At 48.1% G+C, this 18,243-nt stretch overlaps 1 protein-coding gene across 6 annotated transcripts in view; it reads left to right on the top strand.

Annotated features, from left to right (window-relative positions):
- Nucleotides 1-18,243, top strand: part of GBF1 (golgi brefeldin A resistant guanine nucleotide exchange factor 1) — a 2,509,897-nt gene that overhangs the window by 1,769,790 nt on the left and 721,864 nt on the right. For all 6 annotated transcript variants that reach the window (XM_086922141.1, XM_086922138.1, XM_086922142.1 and 3 more), the window contains exon 29: nucleotides 3,427-3,580. In XM_086922141.1, coding sequence (XP_086778267.1) covers nucleotides 3,427-3,580 — 154 coding nt within the window. The remainder of the gene's footprint in view (nucleotides 1-3,426; nucleotides 3,581-18,243) is intronic.

Raw genomic sequence — 18,243 nt, 5'->3', positions numbered from 1 at the left:
TCTCTTTCAGATGCACATGTTACTACTTGTGTATCGATATATCTGTAAGAGACATTAGTTAGTGATAGATTCCTTACCGACCCGCCCATCCTCCCCGTTCTGCGAACCGATATCTAGGGTTAAGGTCATCCCCTTTCAAGGCCCTAGTTTCATGGCACCAGTGTTGGTTTTTAGCATGGCTCTGCGCTTCTGGCGCGGAAAAGCTATGTCTAAGAACTGACGTCAGCACGCGGAGGCGGCGTCTAAGTACTCCGACGACATCATCACGGCGTCGACGACGGACGCGGAGCCGCAGGCGACGCCTACCGACGCGCAAGGGTACTGCTACGCAAAAGTTTCCGGATCCAGTCTGCTGCCTGGGGATATTCTAAGGTAAGGAATCTATCACTAACTAATGTCTCTTACAGATGTATCGTTACACAAGTAGTAACTTGTGCATTAAGCTTTTACCTTGTACCATTGCTTTCCTAATATTGTTTCCTATGTGGGCATTTTCACTTAAGTTTCCGCACACTATTCTTCCTAGGAACACATATGAATTTACCACTTTCAATTTTTGTCCACCAACAGACCAAACATAATTCCCAAACTTCAACTTTTTCCTTCTCCGCATGCACATTATTTTACTTTTAGACACATTTATCTTTAAGTGATAGACCTCTGCGTATTCATGTAATACCTGCAGACGACTATTTAATCCCCTCGGTGTTAAATCCAGTATTAATATGTCGTCGGCATATAGTAAACAGACTATCGATTTTCCCCCAATAGTGGGGCGATACCTTCACTTAAAGACAGGGCATAGGGTAGATCAGATATATATAAGGAAAATAATAGGGGAGCCAATAAGCAACCTTGTTTTAGGCCGTTTGTTGTATTAATAACTTGGGATAGACCTCTTTCCCCTCCCATCAAGACTCTACTCCAAGTATCAGTGTGGAGAACTCGAACCAACTCCAGAAGGGTGGCCGGCATGCCAAGGTCCGATAGTTTTCTCCACAGCAAAGGACGATCTACGTTGTCGAATGCTGTGGAGAAATCTATGAAAGCTGCGTACACTTTCCCTCCTCGGACCTTAACATATTTTTCAGTTATTACTTGCAATGCTGTTGGATTATCCATGGTTCCATGCCTTCGCCGAAATCCGGTCTGTTCAAATGGAAGAATTTCACCCAAGTCCACCCAGATATTGATTTGCATCAGGAGGCATTTGGCGAAGACTTTACCCACAGCATCTAAGAGTTTGATTTGACGGTAATTGTGTGGGGCGTCACGGTCTCCCTTCTTGAAGAGGGGAACTAAAATACTCCCCTTCCAAGATGGGAGAACGGTTTTATTTGCAAAGCAGAATCTGAAGACCGGGAAAAGGATTTTACTCCACATTGCACTATTTTGTTTCAAGGCTGAAATTGGGAGTTCATCCGGGCCTATTGCCCCGGAGGAGCGCATACCCTTGATGGCCAGTTCAATATCTTTTTCAGAAGGTGGTCCATATGGAGAGGGGTCTTCATTTGCTCTGCTACAATCAATCACATTCCTGTTACTTGCATAAAGGTTCTGGATATAGCCAACCCATACATGCTCTTCAATAGCAACTGGAAATGGTTTTGATCTTACTCCACAGCCCTCCCCGATAAGAGACCAGAATGTTCTTGTTTGACCTTTCAACCAGCTTCCCTCAATTTAATCCATACACTATCCTCCCTTTCTTTTCTCATCTTAGCCTTCACCCTAGTCCTCCTTCTCTTGAGTAGTAGAATTCTACGATATCTTTCGGAGGAGTTGGTCAGATACTGTTCCCTAATTAATTAATTTATTTCAATATTAAGTAGACGTAGAGATCTGGGAATTACTCTAATGTCACTGCTTTGGATTGACTTTTTTGAAACTGCAATCACTGTTTCCATAAAATTAGCAAAACTTGCTATTTCAGAGCCGTTCCAGTTACTTAAATTGACCACGGTGGACTCTAGGAATACTTTCCAAACCCCTAATAGCCCTGATATCCCAGTGGCATCTTCCTGATTTCTTACCAAAGCCGACCAAATCCCTATTTAACGACCACGGATCGGTCTGAATTAGGTTTAAATTTACAGTTAGAGTTAGCACTTTATGGTGAGTATTAGAGACCTTAAGATCTTTCAAGAGGAAGAAGGAGGTACTTCCCACTATCACGTAGTCTAAGATGGATTCACTGTTATTTGATTTACAAGTAAAGTTCGCTGGTGTATCTGACGGGAGCCTTCCATTCGCTATAATGCCATCCACTTTTATCAATTCTTAAAGAAGCATTTTCCCTCTCGTGTTTGTCCTGATGTTTTGTGGAAAGATCGCTTGAGGAATATGGAAGGATTCTTCTTTATCCTTATTTCTGAAAATCTCTAGATTAAGATTAGAGATCTTACAATTAAGATACCCTAGCAAAATTATATCAGGGGTAGGTTCTGCTTCAGTGACTTTCTTTATGTTTGAAAGGACATTTTTTAAAAGTACATTGTGGCAGGCATCTGGAGGAATGTAAGCATTTATCAGAATCCATGGTTTACCTTTTCCAGCGTTGCCCACGTTGAACAATGTTATTACCTGAAAAAGGTTGCTAGGGTCTAAGTAATAAGCATAACTCCATTTTATCTTATTAGACAACAGGCAAGCCACCCCGCCCCTTGCATGTCCTCTCCTGGATGGGATTGCTCTGGCGTCCAACGTAAAGTAATCTTTGCCCAGTAATAATTTCTCTGTGCACCAAGTCTCTTGGAGACAGATCACGTTTGCATCTAGTGTGAGTAGAAATTGCAGCTTTTCCCTACTATTCTTTATTCCTGCAGCATTCCACAATGTTATTTTTAGTTCATTGCTAAAAGAATGGATGCAGGGAGAGAATATTACATGATCTACTCGACAGGACACCAGGTAGCCAATTCCATTGTAGGCTCTCCTCTATGGAGCTTTACTCCTTGTCCATAAATTATCTTCTCTGGATCATTTACATCTGCACAGTTAAATAGAATCAACATATTGTATCGTTTTATGTAGTGAAACCAGCAGATAGAGTAACACATATGGGTGAATTACATGTTGTTTAAATGGTCTTAAAACGCTACTCAAAGTCAGAAATACTATACACTGAGTCTATAAAACTCACCAAGATGGTGAATTATTGTTACAAATATTTAACTTTTAATTTTGCATCTATAGCAATTCGTTTTTTAACTGTTTTTGCCTGGCTATGGAAGTGAATGTCATAGTATCTATGGATATATGTTTGACAATGTAACTACATAGTCACCTATTGCCTGTGCGCGAAATTACTTCGATCTAGATAACGCTTCATAACCAGATAATTGTCTCACTTTAATTTTGTCAGCATGTGATGGAAACTCAAAAAGAGTGATAAACCAAATGCCTTTTTTTCATGATTCTTTTTAGGGACAGGGTGGCCTGTGTCTGGCAGACTGTCCGGGACCATCTCTACCGGATTTGTGCCCATGCTACAGAGTTTTGCTTTTTAGTGGATCGTGCAGTTGTTGGGCTACTGCGATTGGCAATCCGCTTACTGCGGCGAGAGGAAATTAGTTCACAGGTAAACTGTTGAATGTTGTTTTGAATATTATTTGTTGTTTTGCATATTAACAATCCGATGCTTTAGACAAGGTTCCTTACTAACACCAGTTAAGCTGCCGAAATCTTATTACCTGTGTAAAACCACAGACAAGAGGTCTGACTGTAAAATATTTCCTTTAGTTCACATTGTTTAATTAATTATCAGGATATTTATCTTTTCTTAACAAATAAAAAAGTTAAAGGATTAGTGAATACATAATTTCATCTTTCCTTCAGTGCTGGTTTAAAAATAAAAAATAAAAAGCTTTCACAACGATATTGCCAGATCATTAATCTGCCTACCTGACATCGCCCACTGTGTTAAAATAACGATGCAAACACAAAACCCTGTTAGCAAAAATGTATACTGTCCCAACACTGCACTTTATTTTCTTCTTCATATATTTATTGTTAAACTTACTCTAGAATGTCATTTTGATTAAAAAAAAAAACATTTTCGGATGGATGTTTTGAATTTCTTTACAATGTGCTTGACTTTCAAAATTTGAGTTTGAATACCACAGATTATTGCATAAAACACATTTTAAATACAAGGATATTCTCCTCAAGAAAAACACACACTTCTCAAAATATTCACAGCCATATCTGCAGTCTCAGACAAACAAGGAATATTAAAAGGATAATATAAAATTTCCTAGCTATCGTAAAGAAAAGTTTTCATTCTTTTAAGGACACGAAGACAAGGATTAGGCTGTTCTTGTTCATTAATTTTGCACCAGCAGCCCTTAAAAAACATATGCCATATCCATGATTCAAAAGGAAAATAACAAAGGAACAGTTCATCTAGTCTTCTGGCAGCCAGTCCTTCAAGATCCTTCAGCAATACTCTATCCTCCTCTTTCGTCCTGCGAAAACGGCAAAAGAGCTTTACAAGGCGGTTGTTACACCGTGATACATTTACATTGCGGTCATTACAACGCAAGCTGTTACAACTACTTGCGGTGGATGGCGCTATGCACTATGCGGTTCTAGGGGCCGTTCCCGAGACCGCTCCCGGGACAGGAGCCGTCGCTCCTCGGGCTCCAAGTTTTCGTCCTCGGATTCTGGTAAGCGACACCATAAAAAGAAGTTGAAGAAGCATGTTCGCTCTCCGACGTCCCCCCTCCGCTCCCCAGTGGCAGATGAGGGGGACAGGGGCTCTGCCCCTGCGGCTCCCCTGGAGCCAGGGAGTCCCGCAGCCTACCCGCTATACCCAGGTCCGTTGGCGACTCCTGAACAGATGCAAGAGTTTCATGCTGCCATGGACCTCCTTATCAGGCCTCGGGCTCCCGCCGGCGCGCCTTCGGGTCCTGCGGACCCGCGTCCAGATCCTGCTGGCCCAGCGGCTCCGGCGCTACTGGATCCTGCGCTGCTGGCTCTGGCCCCGGTGCCACGCTGCGCATCGCCTCCGGCCCCGGCGCCGCCCTCGGCTCCACCCCCGGCGCCACACTGGGTGCCGTTTATCCCACCCCTGCCCCGGTTCCCGGACCATTTTGTTCCGGCCTAGGACCCGAATTGGGAGGCGGCTCTGGCACGGCACGGGAGGCGCAGGTTTCGGCACCGTTTCCGACGCCGTTCGTCCGTTCTACGGCGCCAGCTCTGCCGCCGCAACGAGCCCCCTCCACGCCAGAGGCGGACGACGACTGGGACGGGTCCAAGGACCCCCTTGCCCAGCAATGTGACTCCGAGCAAGATTGGATGGATGACCTGGAAGACGTGGGCAAACTTGACATTTCTGACCCGGGGTTTGCCTCTCCTCCGCCTACTATGGAGGAGTTTGCTGTGCTCCCCTTCGGCCTTACCAGCGCCCCTCGGGTGTTCACAAAGGTGATAGCGGTGGTCGCAGCTCATCTGTGCAGGTCCGGGGTGTCGTCTTCCCCTACCTCGACGACTGGTTGTTCAAGGCGGGCTCGCCCCAGGCAGTCGTCAACCACCTTCAGACTGCGGCCGACCTCCTGCACTTGCTGGGGTTCTCCATCAACGTGCCGAACTCGCACTTGAGTCCCTCTCAGAAACTCCCCATCAATGTGCCGAAGTCTCACCTGAGTCCCTCTCAGAAGCTCCCCTTCATCGGAGGAGTTCTGGACTCTACGCTGTTTCGGGTTTATCCTCCTGAGCAGCGAGTCCGGGATATTCAGGCTATGATACATACATACATACATCCATACATCCATGATTCCGATCTTTCAGCCTCTATCCTGGGTTCCGGTCAGGTTGACCCTCCGGCTTCTAGGCCTGATGGCCTCCTCCATCCTGCAGGTGACACATGCCAGATGACATATGCAGGCTCTGCAATGGGACCTGAAAGTTCCAGAGACTACCCCTCCCTCCATGCCACCTACACTCCATTGTATGTTGGAAGATCATTTGGCCCTTATGCCAGGAAATAACTGCTCTCTTGGTCAAGGGAGCTATCGAACGCTTTCCTGGACCAGAAGTAGGTTGTGGTTGCTTCTCCCACTACTTTTTGGTACCCAAGAACGACAAAGTGTTGCGGGATTCTACACATACACAGAAATATGCCCAGGAAAACATGACCTCAGTAAATAGGTGGTGTACCAACCTACCTCATCCGTACCCAAAATCCCTTACCGACTAGCTATAGTGTCTCAATCATTCTCCGTCTACAGCGAAGCTACCAATGATTAGACAACCCAGAACACGTAACTCTATCTTGGGAATCGCGGGAGCCAGACACTCTTTCGCTTAGCCACTCATACTTGTCCACAATGAGATTAATCAGAGACTCAGTATAGTTTAAAATGTTTATTTCAACTAACGCGCTCTATGGTGCAGTACACGCGCCAATACCGGCAGCAGAATGTATAAACAGAACATAGTCAGCAGTGTTACAATTCCATAGAATACAAACGGGGATGTCAGTTATAGAAAACAATGGAAAATGATGGAATGACCTAATCACCCCCCCACCCTCGTCCTTGGCTCTGGCCCCAGTGCCACCCCTGGCTCCGCCACAGGCGCTGCACTGGGTGCCATTTATCCCACCCCTAGCCCAGTTCTCAGATCATTTCGTTCCGACCTTGGATCTGCATTAGGATGCGGCTCCGGCTCGGCCCGAACGGCGCCGGGAACGGCCCCGCTACCAGCACCACTTGCCGCCGCCTCCTTCTACTCCAGAGTTGGACGGAGACGGCTCCGAAGACCCCCAAGCGCAGCAGTGTGACTCTGAGCAGGATTGGTCAGATGATCTTCAAGATGCGGTGAACTTGACGTGTCTTCTGATCCGGGGTTTGCCTCCCCTCCGCCTACTATGGAGGGTGGCGCTTCCTACACTATGGTGTTGCGTCGAGCTGCAGAGACTCTCCATCTCGACCTCCCTACGGTGGCCCTTAAGACCAACCTCCTTACGGAGGTGCTCCAGACGGTATCTACGTCATCCGAGCCGTTGCTCCCTTTCAATGAGGCCCTTAACGAAGTCCTCTTGGGCACTTGGTTGTGGCTGGCCTTGGGGGCACCGGTGGATAAGAACATTGCTAGGCGTCATCGCCTGGTGATCCGGCCTTCTTGACCACTCAACCCACGCCTGAGAGCCTGGTCATTCAGGCATCGACATTGCAGAGTGCCTTTCCCATGGCTCCGCCGGATAAGGACTCTAAGAGGTTAGACCAATTTGGCAAAAGGTTATTTTCCTCGGCCAGCTCGGAGTTGCGTTCGGTTAACACCGCCTGCTTATTGGGCCATTACTCCCACGCAGTTTGGGATTCGGTGCCTGAGATTTTGCCTCAGTGTTCTGAGGAGGTCCAGGCTGTCCTTTCCCAAGTGGGTGCGGAGTGCAAGGACACTGCGAAGTTTGCCAACAGGTGTGGTCTGGACACCACTGATTCCTTGGGCATGGCAATTTCCACGACTGTGGGGTTGTGGCGCCACGCCTGGTTGCATTCGACTGGGTTCTCGCCCGATGTCCAGAGCTCGCTCATGAACATGCCCTTTGAGGGCTCCCGCCTCTTTTGGCGATAAGGCAGACAATGCCCTGGAGCGCTTTAAGGACTCTTGGGCCACGGCCAAGTCCTTGGGTATTTCTACAAAGACCCCTGCCACTCTTGGATTTCGTTCCTTTTGTGAGCAGGGCAGGGGCTCTCAAGCTCGTTCTTCTACCAAGCCCTGCTGCTTCCGCCTCCACGCCAGTTGTTAGCAGGGTTCGCCATCACCTCCACCACTGGCACGCAATTACATGGGACAAGTGGGTGCTACAGATAATCTGCCACGGTTATTCTCTCCCCTTTCTGTCCTCCCCTCCAGACATGCCACCTTGGTACCTTCGCATGTCGGGGGATCACTTGGCTCGTCTCCGTCAGGAAGTCACGGCCCTCCTGGCCAAGGAGACCATGGAGTGTATTCCCGGTGTGGAAGTAGGTAGTGGTTGTTATTCCCACTACTTCCTGGTCCCCAAGAAGGACAGGGGGGGCTTGCGCCCCATCTTTGACCTCAATTACTTCCTCCGGAAGGAGAAGTTCAGAATACTGACTCTGGCTCAGGTCCTATCTGCCCTGGACCCTGGAGACTGAATGGTAGCGTTGGACTTGCAGGACGCTTATTTTCACATCCTCTTCCTGCTGGGCCACCATCGTTACCTGCGGTTCATGGAAGGCCAGGACTATTTTCAGGTTGCCGTGCTCCCCTTCGGCTTTACCAGTGCCCCGCAGGTGTTCACGAAAGTTATGGCGGTGGTCGCAGCTCATCTGCGCAGGGCTGGAGTGTCCGTCTTCCCCTACCTCGACAACTGGCTGTTGAATGCAGGCTCACCCCAAGCAGTCCTCAACCACCTCTAGACTACTGCCGACCTCCTGCATTTGCTGGGGTTCTCCATCGATGTGCTGAAGTCGCACCTGAGTCCCTCTCAGAAGCTCCCCTTCATCGGAGCGGATCTGGACGAGGCGCAGTTTCTGGTTTATCCTCCCGAACAGCGAGTCCGGGATATTCAGGCTACGATTCCACTCTTTCAGCCTCTATTGGGTTTGTCAGGATGACCCTCCGGCTTCTGGACCTGATGGCCTCCTGCATCCTGCTTGTGTCACATGACAGATGGCATAAGTGGGCCCTGCAGTGGGATCTGAAGTTCCAGTGGGCACAGAGGGCAACCTGTCCGATCACGTCCAGATCTCGGAGGGCGCTGCAAGACAGTTGCAGCGGTGGCTCATGAATCGCGATTAGGTACGTCGCAGATCCCTCTCCCTTCCCCAACCCGAGCACACAGTGGTGATGGATGCGTCCCTCCTGGGATGGGGAGGCCACTTGGGAGAGGCATAGATCAGAGGCCTCTGGTCCCCGGCGGAGTCCCGGCTCCATATCAACCTTCTGGAGCTGCGGGCGATCCGACTTGCACTGAAGGCAATCCTTCCCTCTGTCCGGGGAAGTGCGGCGCAGGTGTTCACGTACAACACCACCGCCATGTGGTATTGCAACAAACAGTGCGGCATGGGGTCCTGGACATTGTCAGGAGGCTCTGCGCCTTTGGACATGGCTAGAACATAAAGGCATTACCTTGGTGGTTCAACACCTGGCAGGTTCCCTGAACGCCAGGGCGGACAAACTAAGCCGCTGGTGCATAATGGATCACGAATGGCGTCTGAACTCGGACGTGGCACAAGGTCTCTTTTAACAGTGGGGAGAGCCATAGTTAGATCTATTCGCAACCAAAGAGAACGCGTCTGCGCATTGGAATTTACAAGGCGGCTCTCGCTCGGAGACGCTATTCATCCAGAGTGGAGCTGCGGTCTCTTGTATGCCTTTCCGCCTATACCACTTCTGCCCAGAGTGCTGAAGAAGATCAGGCGTGACCGGGCCCAAGTCATTCTTGTGGCTCCGGACTGGGCTCGAAGAGTATGGTGTCCTGAGCTACTCAGTATGAGCATCAATCCCCCGATCCATCTTCCTCTTTGGGAGAATCTTTTGTCGCAGCAGCAGGGGACGGTCCTCCACCCGAACCTGTCCAGTCTCCACCTCCATGCTTGGAGATTGAGCAGCGACAGTTGACACCTTTTGATCATCCTCCTGAAGTCTGTGATGTCATTCTGGCAGCCAGGCGTCCCTCCACCTAAACGGTGTACGCCTGCAGGTGGAACAAGTTTGTGGCATGGTGCACAGCAAAGACTGTGGATCCCCTTTCTGCCTATCTTTCTGAGGTCCTTCTGTTCCTTTTCTCTTTGGCCCAGCAGGGCTCTGCTTTGGGCACTGTCAAAGGTTATCTTTCTGCCATCTCCGCCTTTCTAAGGCTTCCAGATCAGCCTTCTCTTTTCAAGTCCCCGGTTGTTAACCGTTTCCTTAAAGGCATTACGCATATGTTCCCACCTGTGCCCTTTATAATGCCTCAGTGGGACTTGAATCTTGTTTTGACTTTTCTGATGTGCGCTTCCTTTGAGCCCCTTCATAACTGTCCCTTACGTCTTCTCACTCTAAAGACCGCTTTCCTGGTCGCTCTCACCTCTGCCAGGAGAGTGAATGACTTCCAGTCTCTTTCTTCCAAACCTTCTTTCCTTTCTGTTCATCCGGACAAAGTGGTTTTAAGGGCACGTCCTTCTTTCTTGCCAAAGGTTGTCACGCCCTTCAACATCGGGCAGACCATCACTTTGCCCACCTTTTTTCCACCTCCACATCCTTCAAGGGAAGAGGAGAGGCTCTACCGTCTGGACCCAAAACATGCGCTCGCCTTCTACCTGCAGTGTACACAACCGTTCCGGGTGGATCATCAGCTTTTTGTTGGCTAAGAGGGTGCTAAAAAAGGTTGAGCTGTGCACAAACAGAACATCTCCCGTGGGTCCTTTTGGGCTTCAAAGCATGTTACTCCTTGGCCAAGAAGGAGCCTCCTCTGGGACTGCGTGCCCATTCCACCAGGGCTACTGCAGCCACAACTGCCTTGGGACAAGGAGTGCCCTTGCAGGACATTTGTCAGGCAGCTACATGGGCCTCGCAGCACACATTTACCAAACACTACTGCCTTGACAGTCAGGTCCGGAGAGACTGTTTCTTTGGCCGTTCAGTGCTCCGGGACTTTTTGGTGTAATCTCGTTCGCAGACCCACCACCGGGGTTGGTATTGCCGGGGTATCTATTCTAAGGTAAGGAATCTATCACTAACGTGTCTCTTTCAGATGCACAAGTTACTACTTGTGTAATGATATATCTGTAATAGACATTAGTTAGTGATAGATTCCCTACCACCCCACCCATCCTCCCCGTTCTGCCAACTGGTTACTAGGGTTAAGGTCATTCCTTTCAGGGCCCTAGTTTTATGCACCAATGGTCAGTATCTTGCATGGCTCTGCTTTCCTAGCGCGGAAAATCATATACAGAACTGACGTCAGTGCGCATGGGTGGTGGCTAAGTAGTCTCTGTGACGTCATCTCGGCACTTACGACGCCAGTGACTGACGCGGAGCCGAAGGACGCCACCTACTGACGCGCAGGGGTACTGCTAAGCAAAACTTTCCAGATCTTGTCTGGCGCCTGCGGATATTCTAAGGTAAGGAATCTATCACTAACTAATGTCTCTTACAGATATATCGTTACACAAGTAGTAACTTGTGTCTATAGCATAACGCCACATCGTTTTTTCATTTTTCGAATGACCTTTCACTGGATCTTGTCTTTCCTCCAGCAAATAAGCCCGCTAGGAGTTACAGGCAGTTGATGTAAAGATGCCACTCATGAGCTGACCATTCTCCTCCAGTAGAGAACTCACCGCAGCGAAACCCCCAGCCTAAGTGGCTATCGTCAAACTAAATAACCACATCTAGTTGCTTTCCTATTTCATGGCTCCATGAGGGAGAGACACCACTTTATCTTCTACCTGGCGTCACTCAGCAGGGAAGCCTTCTGAAAATTCATGAGTCTCTTGTGCAGATGATGGACCCTGAGCCTCTGTAGTGGAGTATGCCCAAGAAGATGGCCTGAATGGACTATGAAAGGAGGCATGCCAGGCATGCTGCCTTAACAACATGGTCAGTCGAGCCAGCGTTTTGCAGCTCTCTTGTCGAATCTTCAACATTTTCCTGGACGAAGACAGAGCGTCGCCGTTACCAAATCAACAATGAATCCCATGAATGTGATTTGTTGCATGTGCTCCAGGAGTGAGTTTTCCATGTTGATAATGAAGCCCAGTTCTAGCATGGAGAGAGCCTAATGAAGGTGCCTCATTAGATTTTCTTTTTCTTTTCTTTTTTTGGGTAAAACAATGGAGTTAGGCCCATACAAAGGGGTGGGGTAGGCTGGACCCTAATCTGTAGCAACGAAACACAAAATGCCTGCCCCCACCTTATTGTTTACACACTTATTCAAACCAAAAGGGGCAAACAAAAATTATTTTATGTTTGACCTGGTATTTTTTATTTTTACCAATCTACTTCATTATTCTTTACGTATATTTTTACACAGATTATACAGAAAAAGAAAACAATACATTTACTATACTTTGCTTGAACCTGTACACAACTATTTACAAAGGCAACAATATATACATTTCAAATATACCATTATCTATACATAATCCACAATACACACATAAAACATATAATAAACCAATTATTTTTCAATTGAGCGAATCTCTATTCAAGAAGAAAGACAAAGTCAGAAGGAAAGAGCGAGATGTTAATTAGAAAACGACTTAACAACTGGCGCAGCTAGTTGGAGCGCTTGATGTTGTGAATTTCTCCTTCAGATGTGCCAACGCGTTTCTAGTCCAAGGAAACCAGTTCCTGGACTTTCATCAGGGCTTTATCAATTGTCTGTAAATCATCTAGAAACCTGGCCTCTATCGATATCTTCAGGCACAGGAAAATCTGTATGGTGTTGTACTGTTTGTAGAGGAAGAAGGGAATTCTACCTCTCATGAAGAGGGTCGAATCGCAATTAAAGTTGTCCACTCCTGGTCCAATAGTAGTAGCTGAATCTTCTTTTCTTTTTTGAAAATATCCGAGGAACCGTCTCCTTTCTTTCACGTGCTCTCTCGTGGCGCGCTCAAAGGCGCGCAGTCTCAAGCGGTGTCTCTATCCTTTTCGCTTTTCTTTCAAAATGCGTGTGTCCTCAATCTGTAAACAACAGCTATCCGGAACGATGCGACTCGATTCTGGTATGAATCGCTACTACTATTGGTCCAGGAGTGGGCAACTTTATTTGCGATTCAACCCTCTTCATGAGAGGTAGAATTCCCTTCTTCCTCTACAAACAGTACAACACCATACAGATTTTTCCTGTGCCTGAAGATCTCGATAGAGGCCAGGTTTCTAGAAGATTTACAGACAATTGACAAAGCCCTGATGAAAGTCCAGGACCTGGTTTCCTTTGACTAGAAAAGCTTCGGCACATCTGAAGGAGCAATTCACATGAAGCACTCCAACTGGCTGTGCCAGTTAAGTCGTTTTCTAATTAACATCTTGCTCTTTCCTTCTGACTTTGTCTTTCTTCTTGAATAGAGATTCGCTCAATTGAAAAATAATTGGTGTATTCTATGTTTTATGTGTGTATTGTGGATTATGTATAGATAAAGGTAACCAAAGCCAATTTAGTTATGCACCTAGGGTACATGGAATCCATTTTAAAGAGAGAGCAGATAGCCTGGGGCCCTGATTAGCAGGGAACCAGGCCAACTAAGTCGAAAACAAGCTAAACACAAGGCAAAAATTCTGGGGTAACCATAGTCGGGTATCCACCTTCCTACAATCCTTCACATGTAAGCAGGTCCTCTTTCATCCTTGTTAAAGCGTAATCTTACTTCACACATGTAGGAGAGTAGGGTCTGCAATCCTATGATCACCCAGATTTTTTGCTTTTGTTTCACTGGTTTACGACTTTCTCTGGCTGTGGGCCTGCCAATCAGACCCACAGCCCGGCTGTTCTCTCTCTAAATTACAACATGTACTCTAGGTGCATTTACCAATTGGTACTGGGCCACCTTATCAGACCCTGTAACTCAGGGCATAGGTGTACCCAGGGCCTACCAGGGGTTGAAGCATGTATTATGCCACCCCTGGCTGGCCTCCTAAATTTGACACAACTGGCTGCATGACAGCTGGGGCAAAGTCGTGTAATCACCCTTTGCTGTAGATATAGTATACTTATATCTAACCCTAAAATGGACACACAGATTCCTATCAGTCACTCCTATGGCAGGCCTTGACAATCCTGAAGGCAGAGTGCTTGGAATCGTGTGAAATGGTGCTCTGGCATGAGCTGAGCCCGTTTGCAGCTTGCGGAACCAAGTCCTAATAGCTGTTCCATGATAACGCATACAATATACTCTTAAGTGCATTATAATCCTTGCGGTTAAATGCTATCTTTGGTATTGCTTTATCAAAACATGTCGAGTAAGGTGTCATCATATTGGAATACTAACCCCTCGCCAATTCTGGCGACGGGGTTAGCATTCCACCCTTCTAGAGGGACACGACATGTATGTAACTGTGAACCCTGGTTAAAGTTAAACGAACCTCAAGATTTCTTCTTCAAGATTCTCCCTTGTGACTAAGGAGTAGTCACCCTGCTTCCGCAGGCACCATCTTAAGAACACTGCGGTCTGCTGCAAGTCCTTCCTCAGGAATCCGACGACACAGCTCGACGAGACCCGGCTTCCCTGGCACCTCTGACCTCTACTCACCTCTACAGCCAAGCTGAGAACCGTGAGTGCGACGAGACCTCGAGGGACCGACGATCGCCAAGACTGCACGACTTCTTCACAACAAGCCCGCCGAGTGTCCCACTGGTGAGTGCTTTGGGGTCCGAGAAGCCCCGACCCTGAGCAGCTCCAGCACCGAAGATCAGCTTCCCAGCATCTCCACGATCTGCGTGGGGCCCTTCTGCTTTTTGCTGCTCACCGCGTTGTTTGGCTACCAGCCGGCTGGCTTGTGGCCTTCTTAACGACGCCCGACGACATCACTGCTGCTGGTCTGGTTGCTCCAGACTGGCCCTTGCTTCCCTCCAAAAGAGAAGCACCCCGGACCCTCCTGGTCCACTCCAGATGCCATTTTAGGTCCACCGCGTGGGCTTGAATTTGCCAAGGCTTTGTTGCCCAATCCTGGGTCCAGCGACGCCGACAGCTTCATCCATCGTGGGACAGCTCGCTCCTCCATCCTGGTCGCCGACAACGCCTCCTGGTCCGTGAGATCTGCAGAGCACAGCGTCACCCACTCACCTAGTCGAGGTGACTACCATCCGGTACCCTCCTGGTGCCCCCAGACTACTGGCTAGTAGTCACAAACTTGGTCCCCTCTGCTTTCAGGTGTCATCTCTCTTCAAGATCCAGGCTTGGATCACTTCAAACTCTCTTCACTGGTCGCCTGCCAGCATCTTTCTTCCAGGCTCCTGGTCCGTCTACGAGGGTTCCCGACGTCTTTTGAGACATATGCAGCTGCAGCCCCTGGGCTAGGTAACTTCGGCATTTCGGTGCCCCAGCATAGCCTCACTATCCAAGGGTCAGAATCCACTTTCGTTTTCCTCCTACCAGGTCGGGTTCGCCCGAGAACACTAACTTTGTCTTTACTAGCTACCATAGACTTTGTCCCGCATCCCGCGTGAGAATGCCCACACTGCACCCGAGTCCCCTAGGCCTCCTACTAGTAATCTGAAGGTTCAGTAGTGTAGTCCTAGCGATTCCAAAGCCTATTAGTACTGTACTTACCTGCTAGTAATTTCGCATTCCACTTTCAGAGTATATGGTTTTCCGTGCCCCTCGGGCATTTGTATATACTGTGCTAACTTAAGTATTTTCGTAAGAGTTTTGTGTTGTGCTTAGTACCCTGTCCTCATAAAGAGTACAGGGCTGTTGTGATTCTAATAAATACACTGTTTATTTTCATAACACTTGTGTAGGTGTCCTTTCACTTGGTGTTCAAGGGATATATGTGTGGTATAACAGCTGGCTTAACACGCCCTCTCGAGTCTTTAGCCTTAGACTGCTCGTATCCATGCTACTAGGATAGCTGGTCTATAAGGTTGACTTACAACCAATCATCAATAAGGGTTGCTGGACTGATACATAGTGTTCACTAGAATAGTGAGCACTGCATATCAGGCCACCTTCTCACATTGGTGGCAGCGGTGGGATTTGAGCTTGCTGTTGTTTTACCACACGTATCCTAAGAATATCTTGTTGAAAGATCACATAAGTACTTTTAGGTACATATAACTTAGCTTAGAATACTCTGAGTTCTACTGAACCAGCTGTTGCAGCTCCTCAAGGCTTAGCACACCTTGGCTGCAACTCTTAGCAAGGGATCAGTAGGCAAACACATAGTGTAGGTAGGTGCATCACTTACACCACACTAGAAGCATGTCTAACCTCGGAGAGTCTACTGAGACCCTTCTGGTGGTTGAGGACCCTCCACTGGCCTCTTCTAGATATGCAGCCCTTAGCTTCCAGGAGATGAGACAAGTGTGTACCTCCAGGAAGCTAAAACAGGGGTCTAACCCCACAATCCCATTTCTGATTGGTCTCTTAGAGACTTATGATGCCAGAAAGGCTGAGAAACTTCTTAGCTCTTCTCATCCAGAAGGGGACATGCCTGCCCTAGAAGGAACCAGGGGTGACCCAGATCTCATCCATCTCTCAGGTGAGGAGGATGATGATCAGGAGACATCTGGGGATGAGGCAGACAAAGGTCCAGAGGTAGTTAGTCAGCTAACTAGGGACAACTTAAGCAGGCATGAGAATGGTACTAGGAGATCCCTGGGACCCCTCTCAGGCCAACTTAACATTGGGAATGGACGAGTTAGGTCTCTATCAAGAGGCTCTAACAGATCCATTCAAACCAATTGCTCTCAGAACTCTGCTCTGAGGAGGATGACCTCCCCTCAGAGGAGAATCTATGAAGCTAAGGAAAGGGAAGTCAATCTGAGGATTGCAAGGGAAGAACTTGCCCTGGCCAAAGAAAGACTTGCCTTTGCTAGAGAGCAAGAGTTGAGTGGGTCAAAACCCACTGGTGGCAGCAATATACCTAGCAATAGGGAAAGGAGTTTTGATACAAAGCACCTGAATAAGATAGTGCCCCCCTTTAAACAAGGGGATGACATCCACAAATTGATTACTGCTTTGGAGAGGGCCTGCACTGTGCAGGGTGTTCCCCAGAGTCAGTGGGCAGCTATCTTGTGGCTCTCCTTTGAAGGTAAAGGTAGAGATAAGCTCCTCACTACTAGAGTGGAGGATGCTAACAATTACCAACTCCTGAAGAATACACTGATTGATGGGTTTGGCCTAACCACTGAGCAGTACAGGTTGCTGTTCAGGGATACTCAGAAAACTCAGTCTCAGGATTGGTCTGATTTTGTAGATTGTGCCACTAAGGCTTTGGAGGGCTGGTTGCTGGGCAGTAAGGTTACTGATTATACAGGATTGTACAATTTGATCATGAGAGAACAAATTTTAAACAATTGTCAGAACCAGTTGTTGCATCAGCATCTTGTTGACTCGGATCTGACCTCTCCCCAAGAATTGGGAAAGAAGGCAGACAGATGGGTCAGAACAAGAGGTAAACAGAACCAGGGCCAGAATCAAGGTGGTCAGAAGAAAGCAGACCAGAAGGGTAAAGATTCTAAGGGTGAAACTGACCAGAAGTCTTCAACAGGTCCCCAACAACCCAAAGAGGGTGGGGGTCAGGCTCCCCAGAAAAAGAAGAATCAAGAAGGCCAATCTAAAAGGCGGTGCCAATACTGCAAAAGTAAAACTCACTGGTTTAGTGAGTGCACCAAGAAGGGAGGAGGGCAGACTCCTGCCACTGCAGCCCCTAAGGCACCTGTGCCCCCTAGTACAGTCAGCAGTGGTAGTGCACCTCCCAAGGGTTTAGTTAGGTTAACCTTGGGTTCTGAGGGGGGTGACAACTTAGTTGGCACACTCACTCAGGCTGTCCTTGTCTGTACAGGGGATGTGGATATGTCCCCTGATATCAGTCCCAATACTTTGGGCAAATACAGACAGACACCTTTCATTAATGGAAAAATGGCTCAGGCCTATAGGGACACTTGTGCCAGTGTCACAATGGTGACACCCAACTTTGTGGACCCTGGACAGATCATGCCAGGTACAGATTTCCTGGTGACCAATGCAAGCAATGTCACTACCAGTCACAGTATGGCAATTGTAGCTTTCTCCTGGGGAGGGGTAACTGGCCAGAAGAAGGTTGTAGTTAGTTCAGACCTCCCAGTGGATTGTTTGTTGGGCAATGATTTGGAGTCATCACAATGGTCAGAAGTGGAGCAGAGGACTCACATGGAAATGTTAGGCTTGCCAGCACATGTGTTTGCTGTGACTAGGTCACAGGCCAGAAGATGCCCCACTGAACAGGTGCTGGATCCTGGAACAATGGACCAGACACCTTCCAAGAAGAAGAGCAGTAGGGTTAAGGCATTGCCTTCCCCCTTGCCCCAGGTTGTGGATCAAGTCTCAGAGGAGGCTGACCTACAGGAATTGAGGGAAACTGAGCCTAAAGAGTTCGAACTTGATCAAGTTGAATTTCTGGGTTCAGGTGGCCCCTCAAGGGAAGACCTGGGGAAGGACCAGTTAGACTTCCCTTCCCTTGAACCCCTCAGACAGCAGGCTGCTGTTGAGGCTGCTGGGAACGCCACAGGTACCCACAAGGTATACTGGGAAGATGGACTCCTGTACACTGAGGCAAGAGACCCCAAGCCTGGCATGGCCAGGA

The sequence above is a fragment of the Lissotriton vulgaris genome, chromosome 5, assembly GCF_964263255.1.
Source record: "Lissotriton vulgaris chromosome 5, aLisVul1.2, whole genome shotgun sequence".
Classification (NCBI taxonomy): Eukaryota; Metazoa; Chordata; class Amphibia; order Caudata; family Salamandridae; genus Lissotriton; species Lissotriton vulgaris.
This window is presented reverse-complemented; position numbering and strand designations above follow the sequence as displayed.